Consider the following 19,405-nt stretch of genomic DNA (forward strand, 5'->3'; position numbering starts at 1 on the left):
ATTAAATGATGAGGCTTTCTAAAAAAGTACTTTAAAAGAAAATGTTTGAGTGTTTTAATGTATTCCAGACATTTAAAATATTTTTAAATTGACCAAGCCTTTCTTTATGTTATTTTTGTAAATGTATGTTTAAAATAGTGATTACATTTTTTTTTTTAAAAAAAAGGTAATTTAAACAATTGGCAGCAGTAAAAAAGTGTCTGATAGGAAAGCTGTGCTAAATTATTAGAAAGAGTTATCTTCATTAAATGAGGTCAATCTGTGTAAATGCTAGCAAATATTCATATTGTGATTTCTTACACTGGGATATTCTTGGCAAATTAAAATTTCGCTTGCCTTTTTAGAAAAGGTATCTCCCTTTGAATTCATATTCGAATCTCTTATTCCTGCTTTTCCTTCTAAAGTCATACCCTAGCAGTGTCTTCAGTTTGCAAGCCTCTGAAACATTTTGCACGAAATATTTATACTGAGCTAGAAAATGAAATTGTTCTCTCTTTCTATGAAAGTTCATTCTTTTAAAATACTTGCCCCGGTAAATCTATGCCATCTAACTCTTACAGATTTTTGAATGGACAAATACCAGATGTGAGTCATCCAATAGTAATCAGTCTGTTTAAGCATTGAAGATTTGTTGCCATGCATCAGGTGTTTTACTTCTAAAAAATTGTTCTAGAAGGAGAAATGTAGGCCTGGTAATACTTTTCTCCTGTTATCTGTTCTTACAATTGGACTTTTATTTTTAAATTATCTGAAGAATAATTCGTCTCTTTAAAGAATTTCACAGAGAATTTCCACTTTCAAGAGTGCCTCTACCCTCAAGCTTTTGTGTAGGATTATTAAACACAGATAGCCACTTACATATTCCAGATGTTCACAGTGGTTCTGCTTGGTTCCTGACACTTTCAAGAGCTACTATATGCTCTGACATGAAATTAGGTGCCAGCAACTGAACAGAACTTGACTCAAACAGAAAACAATAGAGAAAAAAAATGTATTTTAGAGAAGGCTAATTCTGTATGGATACTGTATAGATCAGTATTAGTTTTTCTTCCATCCTTTGAAGGAATATCCTCTGTGGGAAGCAATGAAATGTAAGAGGGTCAGAATTGTCTGGCCAGGCTCTATCAGGTATTTCACTATGAGGAGGTTTTGGTGTTTAAAATGAAATTTACTCATCTGAAGACATTTGATGTTATGTGGGATTTTTATTTAGCAGAGTGATATGGCAACATGCTGAAATCAAGCAGCTATAGCCACTGCAGTGTACAGTGGGATCACAGCACCAATCTGATCCTCACTACTGGTCTTCATATCCTCACTGTCATGATGCTGGACAATGCTGGTGCCAGGAAGGAATATGTGAGTTAAAGTCAGCTCAAGCCCATTATCTTTTCAAAATTAATTTTGTGAATTGTTCAGTTTTATACTCTCAATGGGGCTGAGCAACATATGCATGTTTCCCTTGCTGGGCTGGCTGATTCAAGAAGCCATTCACAATCCTTTGATTAACTCAAGAATACACATTTGTACAATCAGTTAATCCACTGAACTGATAGAAGCATTTATCTAAAACTAACTCTCCAATCCCTTCTGTGTTAAGTTCAGTTTTCTTTGCAACAGCTGTGGTCAGCCCCTATGTTCTTCCCTCAGCTTCATAAGCCCATGACCCTTGCCTAACTCATGTGTTTTAGGGATTTATTGACCAGAAACCAAAAATTTTTATTTATTTATTTAGTTGATTTTTTTTTTTTATGAACAGGTTTATTTAAGAAAAGCGGATGTGGAAAATAAAAATGATAGGTTGACTAAATAAAGATCAAAAGAGTGGAAAAAGAAAAATGTGTATTTGTTTACACAGAAACGTAGAGGCAATTAGTCAAATGAATAGACACAGCCTTCATACCATGTGTACCTTGTAACACTATACAGGTGTAGCACTATACAGGTGCCAGTATGGAATAGTGGTGTATCTGGTCACAAAGGTAAAGAAGTAAAAGGGAAATGTATGCTTTTGGTTTTGTATTTCCTAGTCATTATGATGATCCATTAATAGGAGTTTTCCTTAGCTTCTGGGTTAGGGCTCATTCTGTCAAAGAAAAGTGTAAGTCAAGCTCTCTTTTTTATCCAGAATAATTTTTTAAAAGATATTTCTTCCTAATGGTCTTTTTAATGTTGTGTGTATATATATGCTATATATATATGAGACAGTAATGGACAAGGATAAAAAATTCTGTGTGAGGAGTAAATTCTCATTCCTGTTTTGCTACAGCTAATGGCAGGATCAGAAGCGCCAGATTTTTAGATAACATGAGGACTAGAAATGGCTAGTTCACAAAAATAACTTTCATTCTTTGTTTTTGCCCCAGATAAAAATGTGAACTCCAGAAGGGATTGATAGAGAAAGGTACAAGTACAGCCTGAAAGACTGCAAAACAACGTTGTCACACTGCCCACTTTTAAAGGAAATGTAACTGTAGAACAAGTTGGAAAACACAGAAAGCAAGTTTGAGTTGTTAAAATATCTTCCTGTGGTGTACCACCGTGTTCATTGTCATCATCTCACCATCTTGTCTGTAGAATAACAAAGACTTTTGTCAGTGTACAGAGCAGGATGCAGGCCCCAGCTCATGATCTGAGGCTTGTGGTACTCACTCAAAGTAAGCTGTGTATCTGTCATGGCTGTCCAATGCATCAGTGAAAAACATAACCTAAAGATTAATTTATTTATGCATGTATTTGGTGAGAGCTGTTCTGAAATGGCTGGTGATCAACTTGAAATCTAGTCTTGGCTTTTTCAGTAATAAGCTTCTCCTCTACTTGGAAAGCCCCATTTAGTTTTACTGCCAAAGCAGTAAGGTGTCTCCTTTTCAAAGTCAGATCTGATTTGATTGTATACAGCAGAGTTCTATGAAGCTTTCATAAGGCACTCTTATAATTTACCCATGTAATTTAAGGACCAAAAGCCTTTATTGTGTAAGTCCTAAAAATAGACTTTTCTACTTCTGTCCAAAAGTTTAATTTATAAATGTGGATCGAGATTCCTAATAATTTTCTATGCCAGGTAAAACAAACATCTAGAAAAATTGTTCATGAAAACCATGCCATGAGGAAGTTAAAGTAATGGATCAAACTAGTTCAACTTCTTAGAAGATTAAGATATTTCTTAGAAAGGTTACATTTGTTTTTTCTTTCATATTAATAGTATGAGAAAATATGAAGCAAAGAAAATTTTTATTACATATTACTCCATACACTGTTATTTTTCATATTTTCTTTTGAGCAGAATGGCTTAGGACCTCTCCAACACCAATTATATACAAGCTAATCAAGTTTTGGGGTTTTTTGTCTTTCTGGATTACAGATAAAAACAAGGTTAAATGAGGAGAAAAGGAAGTTGTAACTTTTCTTTCTCAATTTATGGCTCTTTTCTTTTCATTTTACAGTATGCAGTTTTCTTTTCCATCTGAGTCTTTTCCTGTTTATGCATATTTCTATGGGCAAGTTTTCCATTTGGTGATGTTGCCTTTAGAAAACAAACAAAAAAAGGCAATTAAAATATTTTAAAATTATACTGGCTGTACTCAGCTGCAATGTTACAGTGCATTATTGCTTTAGATATTTTCCTTTTAATTTTTAATAAGTTTTTTTATACTTGGCTTAGAAGTTAAAAAACAAGACATGGGAATTATTTGTCAGTTTTTATGCTTGAATTCAGAGCTGCCTTGCCTCCTAAAGTATTTGGAATAGTGGTGGCCTGTGTGTGCTTTCATACAGTTTGAAGCCATCTGGATAGTTCAGTATAAAGCTGAGAAGAAGAATTGTTGATGGACATCATGATACTGAAAAGGAAATGAAAGAGAAGATGGAGTATTGACAAAAGCAAAGTAATGCATATTAAGAAAAACAATTTAGTCTTTAGCTTATATGTGTGAAACCATAGGCTTTGTTACCACTCAGGAAAGAGATCAGAGAATGATAGTAGACAATTCTCTGAAAATCACAGAATTGTTAGGGTTGGAAGGGACCTCTGGAGATCATGAGTCAACCCCCTGCCAAGGGTCACCTAGAGCAGGTCACACAGGAACTCATCCAGGTGGGTTTCAATGTCGCCAGAGAGGGAGATTGTGTGACCTCCCTGGGCAGCCTGTTCCAGTGCTCTGCCACCCTCAATGTAAAGAAGTTCTTCCTCCTGTTGGGGTGGAACTTCTTCTGCTTCTGTTTATGGCCATTGCTCCTCATCCTGTTGCTGGGCACCACTGAAAAGAGTCTGGCACCATCCTCTCGGCTTCTGCCTTTGAGAGTTATTGATATGCATTAATGAGATCTCCTCTCAGTCTTCTTTAGACTAAACAGGTCCATCTCCCAGTCTCTACTTACAAGAGAGATGCTCCAGACCCCAGATCATCTTTGTGGCCCTCTGCTGGACCCTTTCCAGTAGCTCCTTGTCTTTCTTGTACAGAAGAGCCCAGGACTCCACATGTGGCCTCACCAGGGCTGAGTAGAGGAGGAGGATCACCTCCCTCAACTTGCTGGTCACACTCTTCCCAGTGCACCCCAGGACACCACTGGCCCTCCTGATCACCTAAGTGACTGTTACGATCAACAAAGAAAGAATAGAGAACCATGGAAAAATTGTAATGCTGGTCTTCGATTAACCATGGTACACCTGTGTCAGTCAGAAGGACTGACAAAAAGAACAAGAGTAGGTAAGGTATGCAGAGATGCCAAATAGATACAGTTGGCTTCTGCCTGAGGAGTTGCTAAATTTGCTAGAGCTTCTCAGTTGGCCATTGCGGTTGACAGAGATCTAGGAAGAAAACCACTGCTTTGAACAGATGAATAGAGTTGGAATTTGAATCGGAATACCCCCTTTGCAATCTTCATAGAGAAACTTGTACTATTGTACAGTTACACTCTGGAGCTATTTGCCGTCGCATGTTATGGACCCAGACTGATGTATGTGAAGAAAGAATACTCAAATGTGGAGAATAAGTACTTTGGTGACTGTTAAAAGATGAGGGCGTGGATGCAGCTTTAGCTCACAGGATCTCTGCATGAATTTCCAGCAAAGGCCAGGAATGGACAGTGGAGAAAATTCACTTATTGTCTCATCTGTGTATTCACCTTGGGAGAAGTGAATGTGGGCTGCATTTTAGAAGAAAATTAGTATTTCCTAACAGTTCTGCCATCCCTATAATAACTTCTTAGATGTCTGTGGACTCTTCAGAAGATGCAAGAACTAAGCACCTAAAACTGTGTAGAAGCACACATTAAAAAATTTGGTTTTGCATCTATGGCATACCTATGCCCTTTCCATTTTTAGACTTTTTCCCTGCTCTAAAGATTAAACTGCAGCAGATTGTTTCAAGGCAGAAAAGTAAGCTTAGTAGTCTATTCTGAACCATAAAAACACATTACTATGTATCAATAAGTATACTTATATTTTTAATATTATATATATATTTATATATTATATATATGTATACTTATTGATAACATATTTTTCTGGAGAAGCACTGGATTTTCTAATATGTAGATAGATTATAAACTTAACGAAAGACATGAAAAAATTTGAGTTACCTTTGGGTAAAATCCATTATAAACTGATTTGGTTTTATCCCATTATTTTTTCTGATGTCTTGCATTGATTTGTATTTGTATTGATATACACACACATGTATAGATATATTTATTCTCACTGTCGATGTCTCTCACTTGAGAAAAAGAAATTATCCCAGGCTTTTTTTTTTGAATTTGAGATTCCTGTTTGTTAACTGTCTTGTTTTGATTACTGCCATGTTTAAGAGTTGTTCATTCACTGACAACTGACAGGACTTGTTTTTCCTGGAAGTCATCTGTGACTCTCTTCAGAACAGCTTGTGCTAATTAGACTTTTAAGTGTCAGCTCATTGGAAAACTTTTTCCTCCTGCTTCTTAAGAAAAGCATCTGGTCTGCTAAAAAGTAATTTGTTAGATTAGTAATCAAGTGCAGTTAAATACTGTCCTTTATGCTCACTGGCTCACTGATTTACCAGTTCTTTTAAATACATTTTTAAAGTACTTTTTACTTGAAAAATACTTATGCTTGAATCAAAAGCCAGATGTATTAGGACATTAAATTATGTTTCTAATGCAGTGGCTTGCTAATTCTGTGTAACATCAATAATTCAAATTAAGGTCATGCTATCAGGAACGTGTCACTGCATGATACCTTCTGAAGGCTGATTATTTTTGAAACTTTATGATTCAAATCATCACGAGTTTCTCTGCATGTTTTCTATCCATTTCAGGATTATCTATATTTCATTAGTGGTTTGTACTGTTTTTTATGGAACTTGGTGCAGAAACTTCAGAAGAAAATTATGTACATAAATATCACTTTTATTCATAGTATGTGTTTAAGCAATATCAGTTGTATGCAGAATAATAATTTAATAAAAATAGATCCATCATTCATGAAGTTCATGAGCATTTTCAATATTCTTGAAGTTATATTTAATGTGCATTCAACAGTAATAGTGTGCTTCATTATTTTACCTAGACAACAGGAAGTGCAGTAGATTTTGGGAATCTGGGCAGTTTTACTGGTTTTCGTCTTGATCAAATTCGACAATTTTTATTCCCTGATGGATAGATAGAACAGCAAGGAGTATGCTATCCCTGGATTCCTGAGATTATAACATACCTCTTCATTAAAAAATGCTCTAAAATGGACTGTTTTTTTCGTGAGCTTTGCTGAACAAATCTATGCACTTTTCAGTTCTTTCAGCTTGTGTTTTCAAGTGTTGGAAACAGAACATACATATCTGTTTTTTATTAAATTTTTATTTCATACAGACTGGAAATTCAGGTAGACTCTGGTCTTTATCAGTAGTACAAAGGATATCTGGGTGATCACACCTATCCCTCTTCATCACAGAATATGTTACAGGAACTTTGTTCTGTAATTTTTATGGTCATTATTCCCTTATAATCTAGAAAAAACAAATTATGTTGGGCAGAACATTACTGTTCCCAAGAGCTGTGAAATAGCTCAGGAATGCATAGAGGTGATATCCAGGTGATCAACAGATTAAACTGGTGGCATGTGGAAGGGTCTCTTTTGTTTTAACAGCATCTAAAATTAGCAAGTAGATTTTGGAGCAGGTATGAGGTCTGGGATTCAGAACAAGCACACAGTAATAGCATGGCAAACCAACATTGAATGACTTGTGAAACCAAGGAAGTTCAGAGGAAAAGAAATTTAAATTGCCTAGGTAATTAATTTGTGTGATTCAGATTTTTAGAATATTAACTCTATTTCATTAGATCACTGCAAAAAGAAAAATAATAACCATTCTATAGCCTTTTAGAATGCTCTATTACACATCCAGACATATTGAAGTCATACATGCGTGTTATAGGTAAAGCTGACAGACCTGCTTGGATACTTTAGTTGGTGATGTATTTTGTGTAACATCCCTGTCAGCTGAACTACTGCTTTTTAACAGAGAAGTTGTAAAGGTGTGCCTACTTTGAAAGAATAAAGAGTTTGGTGATTTGATGAGGACGTTCATTAATAAACCAGAAAATTAACATAGTATGTAGAATGAAATGATGATGTCTACAGGTAGCAGTAATGGCAGTAGTAAGAAACCACTGCTATGACTGGGAAAAAATGTACTTTCCCGAAACAGCCTGTATTTCATTTGAATATTTACATGTTTGATAAGAAAATGTAGTCCCTTTTGTGATTCTTCTAAGACACAATGGTAAAGCTTTACTCTCTAAATTTATGTGGCATGTATTTTCTTCTGAATTAACTTGAGAAACAGTTATTCACAGAGGGAAGTAGTTTGAATATTTTACATTTGACATGTATTCAATCCAGGTTTGGGGGTTTTTTGTGTGGGTTATTTTTTTGTTTTGTTTGAGGTTTTTTGTTTGTTTTTTTTGTTTTGTTTTGTTTTTTGTTTGTTTGTTTCAAAACAGCTTTCTTTATAGTTAAATAATAGGATCCTTCCTTAATTTGTCAGTGAGATGACGTTACTGCTTTCTGTCCAAGACTTTTCAGATACCAAGTGTTTTATTTGAAGCAGTGTGTTACAGGGTTCACCAGGAATACCTTAACAAGGGAGGAATTGTTCATTGCTTTTGTTTTGGGGTTGGTTTTGTTTTTTTTCATGTGGATTTAACCTTGGAGCAGTTTGAGCTGTGCTAATAAGCCACAGGAAGCTGCAGTGATTATAAATATGTTTGAAGAAGAAATTCCTTCTCTTACCTAATTCATAGACTACTAAGCAAGAGCAGCTGCTTACTGGAGTCAGTTTCTTTTTCACTACATGTGAAATTCATAATCAAGGACAAGATGTGAAATGAGTTAACAGCTATTTCCTGATTTACTTGCTGATTTACATCCAGTAGCTGCTGCTAAGTGTGGCTTGCGCATACGAGCTTGGCTTTGTTTAATAAGGGAAAAGTCATAAAGCATTAATTGCTTTTGATGCTTTTGGGCATTTCTACAATTAGAAATCTAATTTAATATTAGGGGACTCCTTTTCCTTTTAAAAGACTAAAGAGTATAGTAGTTTTCAGTTAGTAGTGAGAATCAACAGGAAGATAGAGGTTTGGGAATTCTCTTTCTGTAGATCCCAGCAAGAAAATTTTATCCAACTGCGAATGGCCATCATCAGTAAGTGTCATGATTGAACCCCAGCTGACAACAAAACACCACACAGCTGCCTGCTCTCTCCTTGCACAGTGGAATGGGAGGAAAGAATTGCAAGGGTAAAAGTGAGGAAACTCATGGATTCAAATAAAAACAATCTCCTAATTGAAATAAAAATAATACTAATAATGATAATAATGAAAAGGAAAATAACAGGGAGAGATAAATGAAAGCCAAAAAAGACAAGTAATGCAACTGAAAACAATTGCTTGCCACCAACTGACCAGCCCTTTTTTGTATCCCAGCTGACTATTATCCCCACTCAATTTTTCTTCCTTTTTTGGAAACAAAGAGTAAAATTTGAAATATTCTGCCTTATTCATTTTATGAGTGTTTTGTTCAGTCCTAAACAACATTTTTTGTCTAAAGTTCTGTGTCCCACAGCTTTCAGCCAGTTCTGTTGAGAGCGACCCCGCCAGAATAGTGATGGGGTTACTACTTGAATTTAATGTTGTGGATGAGGCGTTGTGCTCACAGACTGACAAACACTTGGACTGTTGAGAAGAATGACTTTTATCTTTTTAACTCAGAATGATAATTATGACTAAATTTCAAATACTGTCAAACATTTCAACTTTGACCTTTACATGCAAGCATCCAGCAAACGTGTTGAGCCACAGGGAATCATTCCATTGAAAGGAAGAGGGCCAAACACTTGAAACAGTGTTTTGATTGCTTACTCTGAATTTTCAAATGACTGATGACATTAGGTCACCAATAACTGTATTTGTGCTCTGAAAAAGTTTGCCATTACACAAATTAAACTGCCTGTTCCTCAAGCTTTTACAGTTACAGACATTCTGCTTTTTAGAAGCTGAATTGAACTCGAACTCAAAACTTTATGCTTAGAGGTTCTTAAAAAAAAAAAAAAAAAAAAAACAAAACACAAAACCCCCCAAACTAAGGTATTATATAGTAGAGGCATTATAGCCTCTACAATGAATGTGTTTGTCAGGGTGCAGTCTCCTATGAACTCTTCTATGAAATCTGACTCTACATTTTTAAAATCATTAACATGCTGAACCCTTTATCAGTACTTAGCGGTGATAAATGTAGGGGCATAGCTCTGTGCTTTGCACTCATTTCTTCTGAGTCTGTCAGAGAAAATACTGGTTCAGACTTGTGCCTTATTGTTGCAGACATCTATTTGCATTTACAACAGTATTAATAATCATGCATGTGTTCTATCACATCTCATTAAGGTACCTAGAAATGCTTTTAAAGAATGCATTTCCTTACATGGCAGTCTATGTAATCATTACTGTGAGGTAATATTACCACTGAATACAATTTATTTGCTATCTTTGATACAGTTTTGTGCTAAAGTCAATTGTTCAAGTAAGTAAACCTTTATCTGATATCTGTTTATATATTTGGATGGCTCTGACCACAATAAGTTTTCAGTCGTGTTTGGGGTCAATTATGCCATAATATATACAGTTAGTAATAACAAAATAATTGAATGTGGTGATTGTGTTTCCTAGGTATAGCATATCTGAGTGGAATGTGCAGTGAAAAACGAAAATGTATAATTGCAGAGGACAATGGTCTGAATCTCGCTTTTACAATTGCCCATGAAATGGGTCATAAGTAAGTATGTGGACAACAAAGCCTACTATCCATTTGCATGCAATGCTGCTATGATTTGACTACTCTGATTGTGTGCTTCAGTTTTTCCTTTTTTCTATTAGGAAGGAATAATTTGGAAGACAGTGTTTCTGCTAATAACAACTTGTATTGATATATAGTATATAAGTTAAGAAAATATCTACAATTTAAAGTAAACCAGAAATCTTTAAAGCTGCAAAATAAATAGATTAACTGGAAAGACTGACACTGTCTAGAGGACAAACAGGTGCCCCTTAGATGTCTTTTCTTTTCAGATTGTGATATTGTGTATCAGATTCAGCTCTAACTGCTGCATAGGCCAGGCTCTTTAACCCTTGTTGCATTTGTTTGTGAACTTGAAATATCTTCATGGCTTTTCATTGCTTTTGAACTACAACGGAGAATGGATTTCTCATGGTCTTCCTACAGGGACATAAAATCTAAATTGCTGATATATGAATCCTGGGGGAAAAAATGTGAAATGGCTACACCATGAAATTTCAGAACTTTCAAATCACTTCACATTAATTCAAATAATTATGAAAAAATAAATTCTTATAGTATCCCAGCCATCATTTTCTTACAGTAATAATGGCATTTGGATGTCCTTAGAGACTTCCTCACAATCTGCGGGTTCTGTAACAGACATTTTAGAACAGTGGAAATAAAGAATAAATGAAATCTTGTGTCATAATAAAAGACAAGGTGTCATTTGAACCGCACATTTCCTCAAGAAATTCAACCTCATCCAGTCTAGTAACAAACCACATTGAAAAAACAGGGACTACCTCAAAAGTGAAAGAATAGGTAGCCTGAGATATACAAGCAGTGGCCACGAAAAAAAGAAAGACTGCAAAAGACACAGAGGCATTCAGCTTGATCCTTGCTTCATTATGGAATCAGAGTCCTCAGCTGTTGCAGTCTGTTGCAATCTGAGGTACAGTGGTCTTGCACCAAAGAGCATAAGGTGATGTTTTAGAGACATTTGTTTTTTCTGCGTGACTGTCTCTGTCTGCCAGGTCATCCCTGGCAACGGCAAAGAAAACACTAGAAGTACTTGACCCTTTGCAGAGAGACAACATAAAAATACTGGAAGACAAACATTTAAATGGAGATTCTATTGAAAAGGACCTCAGTAGATTCAAATGTATCTTGAGTATTTCTTGTAGAGATTTGTCTTGCTCATTCTTAACAGTCTCAGAAATGCAGGTTAAGTGATCATGATAAAGATCAGCCATAAATCTTTTCTTCTTTCAACACATCATCTTTTCTAGACAATTTTCACAAATTCTTTTTGAATCTTAAAGTCATTTAACTATTACCTACTTTTTTTTTGTGTGTGTAATGTCTTTAATCATTCTAGTTGCTCTTATGGAAAGAGTCCAGTCCAGCAACAGAGAGAAAGTAAAAACTCTCTCAAAGACTTTACTTCTCAAAATATAAAGAAAAAAAAACTTTTTATTTTCTCCTTCGGTACAGCAAATGTTATTCTTGCCCATAAATTGTCATTCAAATAGACTCAAAACTTCTGCAATATAGAGTTTCATTGATCAGCCAGAGAACAAAACCAAATACATTCCCAGTTGCCATTGTATTGATTAATATAAAAATTCCGATGCTTAACCAGACTTTCAGTGAAAAACTTCTTCCTGATGTCCAACCTGAATCTCCCCTGGAACAGCTTAAGGCTATGTCCTCTTGTCCTGTCACTAGTTGCCTGGGAGAAGAGATAATTATATTGAATACTTCTGATACACGGATGTTTCTTAAGTGTTGTGTTGTTGAATTTTTAGTTTTTCCAATTAAAGCAGAAGTATTCATGATTAAATACAACGGCAAACTAAACCTTACTTTGGAATATGAAATGTCTTTGTTCTATCCATGTGTATCTGAAAGCAGATGATACTTTAATAACACTGAGAAATTAACGTTGTACGTCAACAATTGATTTTTGAGCTCCATCTCTGAAATCAGAGATTAGAAACTATAACATGGTTTTGTTAAAAAAATCCTATTTATTAAATTTAATAAGCTATTAGGTAATTGTATAATGAGGTCATATTACAGAATAAAATCAACAACAATGAATTAAAAGACATTGTCTCCATGTGGAGAACAGAGAGAAGAGTGAGAATGCTGTTATTATGGTTATCAAGTGGCACACTGTCATTTTACTTACATGATGGCTTTCTGTGGGATATGGCTCCTTCTGATGTGTGGAAATGGACTTTAAAAGTCATGTCAGCTAGTGGAGAGAGACAGTGGTGGAATTTCTCAGAATCAATTTTATACACATCCTCATTCTTTCCCTGGTAAGCGTTTTATGAAATATGAAATGTACCTGTTATTAAAATTCAGGATATTCTACCAGGTATTTTCTAGTTCCAAACAGGGAGTCTGTGAAATTTCTGAATCACCTACTTAGTTGTTTGTAAGCAAACAGCATATATTCTTTGTGACAATTTAAAACAGTTGTATGAAATTTAGTAGAACTTCAATAAAGTTTTGAATGGGAGATAAGGAAATGCTAATGGAGAGTCAGTTGCTCTATGCATTTTTCTTATCACAGTGCAAAATATGATTGCAGAATACAATAAAATCAACAAGAGTAATAAAAGCAAGGGTCTACCAGTCTTTGTGAATGGGATACTAATGTGGAGTAAGAAATATCATTAAAGTAGCTGAAAGAAGAGCTGTGTGGATATTTATAAGATTAAAGTAGAATTATACAGTTGAACTTGTGTTTAGATGAGGATCAATATTAGCACATAGAATGTAAAGATATTAATTTGATGTGGTAGAAGATCTTACGTCTTGAAAATCACCCAGTATAATTAGAAATTTCAGGAGCGGTAGTGGTCACTTCTACTGATAAAACTGTGAACAATAACATTCATTTTAGTAAAGAACATTAAAGCATTTGACACGTGACATTTTGTCTCAGATGTTAATTCAAAGTATTTATTTAGCATTTATTTTGATCCCTTATTGTTTGACTATCAATGAATGAGACCTTACTTCATAATTGGGTGGATATGCAGACAGACCACCCACTGTTTACATTTTAATTACTTTGCTATCTTAAGAAAGAAGTGTAGAGAGGTTTTACAGGCTAGTGCACTGTTTTTCTCTTCCGTAAATACCTATCTGGGGGGTAAACCAGGAATTTTGAGTGTCTTACCTCTCAGTCCAGGAACTTCTCAGAGGTTGGCTTCACCAGGACAGAGATTTGGAGACTTAATTGGAAAAAAAAATGGAAGAAAACTCTTTGAGTACTTGGTCAGTGGCAGCAGCCTTTTTTAAGAAAGACGAAAGAGTCCCTCCCCTCCCATGTGCCTTCCCCTTTTCTGGGACAGACTTCAAAGGCAGAGTTTGTAATTCCTACTGACTCATGATAAGCGTGGCTTGCTTTTGAAACCAATCCATATTAGAACTGTGATTGTTGGTATCTGTGTTGACTGGTTACAGTTTTCATTCCTGAAAACAGACTTCAGATGAACAAGCCATGATTTGAATCATACTGCTGAAATTACCTGCTTCTACAGGGCCTTTGTCTCCCCTCATGAGTTAGGGAACTTCTATCCATTCAGCAGATTGTACTGTTCTTATTTGAATAATTTAATGACATTTATTTTACATTCCAAAATGTAGGATGAGGGGGTTTTTTGTTGTTGTTGTTAAGTTGTTTTTTTTAAGAATAAATCAGAAAGAAAAGGAGTGACACTTAAATGCTGGTTTACCACAAAGGAAGAAAAATGCCCTGTAACTGAGTGCAGTTTTCTGATCTGAGAAGGCAACCAAATCAAGTTTTATGAGTGCTGAGAACTTTTTAATTGATTTAGAATTGAACCATTAATGAACTAATATATGATCTCAGGACAGTAGACCACAGTATGAAATTATGAGGTAAGCAATTTTTGAAGTTGAAAAGCTGTTTTCTGCAGGAATAAGTGCAGATGTAGTAAGTTTAAGACTAGGTTTGAAAAAAAAAAAACAAACTGAAGGTGGTTTTCTTGTAGTTCTTGCATTTCAGAAATGTCTTGGTACAAGTGCTGTTCCTTTGCAAATGCCTTAAATGGAATAAGGTGTTTCCCAAGTTATTCCTGCAGCCTTTTACTCATATTTTTTATTGGAGTGAAAGAGTGAAAATAGAAAATTTTTAGCTTCAATGTGACTAGATTTTATTAGTGGTTTTAATTATTTTTTGCCCTGCTTCAGGCCTTCTCTTCTAAAATAATAGAATTTTTAAGGCTCAGACTTTTTTTTTCCCTCAGTAACACTGACTAATTCATTTCTTTGTAATTATAAACTTAAGAGCCAATAGCATTTCTGAATTTGTTGGTCTAGGAGGCTGGGAAATTTGATTTCTTCCCACCCACAAAGGCTCTTTCTTTTTCTCTCTTTTTTCAGGTTAAGCTATTCTGTAGTTGCTGTACAGAGAGACAAATGCCTTCAAATTCAAATACATCCCCTTAAAATTGCTGATATTTTTCTTGGTTTTTGTATAATTCATATGCTAGCATGAAGGAGACAGGCTAGCAAAATTTTTGGACCCTATCATTCCAAGCACGGGAACATTCTATTGTGAGAAAATTCCTTCAGGGTTATAAGCATAAAAAACAAGTGACTAAATTTCTAGAAAGTATAAATGAATCTCTAGGTATATCTGTCTTTTATATGCCATGCATAGCATTTCTCTTAAAGTAGATCTGCGTAAGAGAGATACCATGATGTCATGTATTAAGCCAACCTGATTTGTTAAAATAATTAATGACTTAAAATATGTTTGCAAAGTGCAGGTTACTTAACCAAGGGTATATATATTGATCTGACATGTTAGGATAGTTACTCCATTTATTGATAATTACACTTTATTCAGTAGTAGCCATAATATCACTATGGGGTCCCTTAGTCTCAGGGCCTTTTGCTTCCCAGCATCTTCACACAGGTTATCTTGTGGTCCTACAATGTCAGGCATTCCCGTGGCATTGACTACTGGAAAAGAGAGAAGCTGCTGCAGGACTGTTGTGTCACTGGAGGCTGTGCTGTTAACCTATTCCCAAATAATCTACTTGCATTCTTCTCTCTCCCAAAAATCCCCATGGGCTACGAGAGCATTGGATAGAAGGTGAAGGGGAAATGCTTGTCATTGTGGCCTCCTTCCAGCTCCACAGAGTCTCTCGTTTTCCCCCCTTTACTTCTTTCCTTAATTTTTCTGTCCTTTTTGGCTAATGGTTTAAAGATAGGTTTCTCACAGAATCACAGAATATGCTGAACTGGAAGGGACCCATAAGGATCATCACGTCCAACTCTTGGCCCTGCACAGGACACCCCAAGAGTCACACCATGTGCCTGAGAGTATCATCCAAATGCTTCTTGAACTCTGTCAGCCTTGGTGCTGTGCCCACGGCCCTGGGGAGCCTGTTCAGTGCCCAACCACCCTCTGGGGGAAGAACCTTTCTCTAATATCCAACCTAAATCCTTCCTGACATAGTTTCAGGCCATCCTCTCAGGTCCTGTCTCTGGTCACCACAGAGCAGAGATCAGTGCCTGCCCCTCCTCTTCCCCTCCCAAGGAAGTTGTAACTGCAATGGGATCTCCCCTCAGTCTCCTCTCCAGATTGAACAGACCAAGTGCCCTCAGCTGCTCTTCACACGGCTTCCTCTGAAGGCCCTTCACCATGCTCGTTGCCCCCTTTTGGACGGTGTCTAACAGCTTCATATCTTTCTTACATTGTGGTGCCCCAAACTGCACACAATATTTAAGGTGAGGCTGCCCCAGGTCAGAACAGAGCAGGACAATCCCCTCCCTGGACTGGCTGGTGATGCTTTGCCTGATGCCCCCAGGACAGGGTTGGCCCTCCTGGCTGCCAGGGCACTGCTGGCTCAGATTCAACTTCGACCAGGACCTCCAGGGCCCTTTCCATGGCACTGCTTTCCAGCCTCTCATTTCCCAGTCTGTCTGGACATCCAGACTTGCCCCATCCCAGGTACAGAATCCAGCACTTCCCCTTGTTGAACTTCCTATGGTTGGTGATTGCCCAGTTCTCTCATTTGTCTTGGTCTCTCTGCAGGGCCTCCCTGCCTTTGAGGGAGTCAACAGCTCCTACAAGTTTTGTATCATCTGCAAGCTTGCTTAGTATCACTTCCAAATCCTTCATTGAAGTCACTTATGAAGATGTTGAAGAGTACAGGGCTCAAGATGGAGCCCTGTGGAACCCCACTAGTGACAGGCCTCCAGTCTGATGTCACCCCATCCACTATTACCCTCTGTGCCTGACCCGTGAGCCAACTGCTCACCCACCACATGGTGTGTTTATCCAGCTGAGCTGGACATTTGGTCCAGAAGGATCCTGTGAGAGACATCAGCTGGCTTCCCTTGGTCTGCTGGGTGGGTTACCTTGTCATAAAAGCAAATTGAGTTTGATAAGCAGGACTTTCCTCTCACGAAGCCGTGCTGGCTGTGACTGATGACTGCATTGTCTTTCCGGTGTTTTTCAATACTTCCCACAATAATCTTTTCCATGTCTTTACCAGGCACTGAAGTGAGACTGACAGGCCTGTAGTTTCCAGGGTCCTCCTTCCTGCCCTTCCTGAAAATCGTGACAATGTTCACCAGCTTCCAGTCAGCTGGGACCTTTCTAGGTTCCAAAGACCACTCAAAAATCATTGAGAGAGGTTGTGCAATGACATCAGCCAGCTCTTTGAGGCCCCACAGATTTGCAGGGATCCAGCTGGAGCAGCAGATCCTGCCCAATTTCAGGGTTGACTGGGAGTTGATCATTCTCACAGTCGTGGTCCTCCAACTCAGGGCACTGAGACCCCCTTGATCCATCATCCATGTTGAAGACAGAGGCAAAGAAAGCGTTAAACATCTCTGCCTTGTCTCTGTCTCTGTTTTTGAGGTGACTATCCTCATCCTGTAATGAATTATATTTCTCTGCTACCTATTGCCATTAATATATTCGAAAAAACTCTTTTTATTGTCCCCTCAGCTTCTTGCCAGCTTCAACTCCAGTTGAGCTCTGGCCACATGAATTTCCCCCCACCCTGTAGATATGGATATTGTCCCTATCTGTAGGGACAGAAATATCCATATATTCAGGTAGTTGGATACAGAAGCAGCCTGACTGTTAGAGATGTTGAGCTTTGAATATTTTGACTAGTTTTCATCATCACTGAGATTTTTGTTCAAAATAAAGCCAACAGAAGTGTAGACAGGGGAGCCTAACAGTTTGAAAAGCACAGCTGCTGTTTGCAAAATTGAGCTTTGTAATGATTGTAATGCGCAACAAAGTATAAGCAGTCTTTTTTCCCGTGTATGTGTTTGTGTTGTTGACAGCTTTACAGAAAAATGGCTATAATTCTCTGGATTTTGTGGATAGCTACATAAAACATAGGCATGCCTGGAGAAGGGAAGGCTCTGGGGAGATCTTGTAGCACCTTGCAGTATCTAAAGGGGGCCTACAAGAGCCTCCCTTTTACAGGGGCATGTAGTGATAAGACATGGGGGAATGGCTTTAAACTGAAATTGAGTAGGTTTAGATAAGATGTAAGGAAGAAGTTCTTTACTGTGAGGGTGGCAAGGCACCAGAACAGATTGCTCAGAGAGGTTGTGGACTTCCCATCTCTGGAGTTTTTCAAGACCAGGCTGGATGGGGCTCTGAGCAACCTGGTCTAGTGGAAGGTGTCCTGTCCATGGCAGGGAGTTGGAGCTCATGATCTTCAATGTCCCTTTCAATGCAAACCATTCTATGATTCTATGATTTTTATATTACTTTTGTATTGTTTTGATATCTGTGAAATTTTCTATCCTGTTTGTTAAAAAAATGAAAATTCACAGGGAAATTTATCTATAAAGCACAGTACTTACTTAATAACTTGCTTTTCTTAAATTTACTCTTCACAAGGAAGGTACAACACCTTCCTTTTTCCTTTCTACTTGCTTTATTGATTCAATAAAAAGTAATAGGAGGCTTTCACTTTATATTGCATTTCAGCATTTCATATTCTCTATTTCAAACAAGATTTATAACAGAATCATGCCAGTATTTTCATCACTGCCTTTTCTTTTTCAGATAGACTAGGAAAAGAATCCCTGAGGTAACTGTATTAAACTATTGCAGTTAAAAAACCCACAGTGCAGTGACTGGTCTTTAAAAAATTTTCTTTTTTTTTTTTTTTAAATTAAGTCGCTCCCTTTTTTTTAATACTATCTTTTTTTTTTTTAAACTAATGAAGTTCAAATTATGTATTAGATGTTCAACGATGCAAGCAGGGTGTATGATACCCCTTCAATGATAGCAAATATGAAGTAGTGACAAAAATTGCATTTTCCCAAGAAAAGCAGTCATAAAGTCCTCGAGATCACCTTAGATTCTGTCGTTCAGTGTTCATGGTTTAGTGGGTAATTTCCTTAAAAATCGATAGTCTCTTATCCCCCTCCATCCATGTAAAGTGGACATCTGTGTTCCACAGTCAAATACTTACAATTTAATCAGCCTAGGATCTTATTGGGCAGAGGGGTGTATAACACAAAACTTCCCAGTGGTGTGGAAGTGGTCCAACAAAATACACTTATCATTACAGATGACAGAAAAGGATGAAGTTTGTTATATACTTTCTGCTTATGCTTACTCAAAATTTATATGGTGATTCAAAAACATGAAGAAAAAATAGTTTTGCTTACTCCAGTTCCAGTCACAGAATGATCTTATTTTTTTGGTGTCTCTTCACTGAGTACATGATGGCTAAAAGTCTTTTTCCTGATTACATATTTTCTTCAGTTTGAAGAAATTTGATATGTCATTATGGTGTAAGATTAAAGTCATAAGCGATAGACAGAATTGTCTATCTTGAAATAGTGTAGTTTGCAGAATGTGGCATGGGTGTTGTATTTGGCAGAAGCAAATGCTTCCCCCTGTATTATATAATATCTGTAAAAAACCTTCAGCGAGGGGCAATATGTATTTTCATGTTAATGGCGCTAAATACATCTGTCACAGCAAAGCTTTAAATTATTTGTGTACTTAAACCAAAGGGCCATGACCCTGGTTTGTGTGGGTCCATCATGAAGTACAGTGGTAGAAGT

At 36.8% G+C, this 19,405-nt stretch overlaps 1 protein-coding gene and 1 long non-coding RNA gene across 3 annotated transcripts in view; one reads left to right on the forward strand and one right to left on the reverse strand.

Annotated features, from left to right (window-relative positions):
* Positions 1-19,405, forward strand: part of ADAMTS19 (ADAM metallopeptidase with thrombospondin type 1 motif 19) — a 138,224-nt gene that overhangs the window by 62,353 nt on the left and 56,466 nt on the right. The window contains exon 8 of the mRNA XM_017822451.1: positions 10,192-10,297. Within this exon, the coding sequence (XP_017677940.1) occupies positions 10,192-10,297 (106 nt within the window). The remainder of the gene's footprint in view (positions 1-10,191; positions 10,298-19,405) is intronic.
* On the reverse strand, positions 3,326-13,556 carry LOC108500990. 2 transcript variants are annotated; one of them, XR_001876108.1, is made up of 3 exons: positions 13,497-13,556; positions 12,495-12,560; positions 3,326-3,523 (listed from the first exon to the last, which is right to left on the reverse strand). It is a non-coding gene; the product is annotated as an uncharacterized LOC108500990 (long non-coding RNA). The 2 variants fall into 2 exon arrangements; XR_001876107.1 differs by lacking the exon at positions 3,326-3,523 and adding an exon at positions 11,872-12,032.

This window comes from Lepidothrix coronata, unplaced genomic scaffold (genome assembly GCF_001604755.1).
Source record: "Lepidothrix coronata isolate B3197 unplaced genomic scaffold, Lepidothrix_coronata-1.0 Scaffold98, whole genome shotgun sequence".
Lineage (NCBI taxonomy): Eukaryota > Metazoa > Chordata > Aves > Passeriformes > Pipridae > Lepidothrix > Lepidothrix coronata.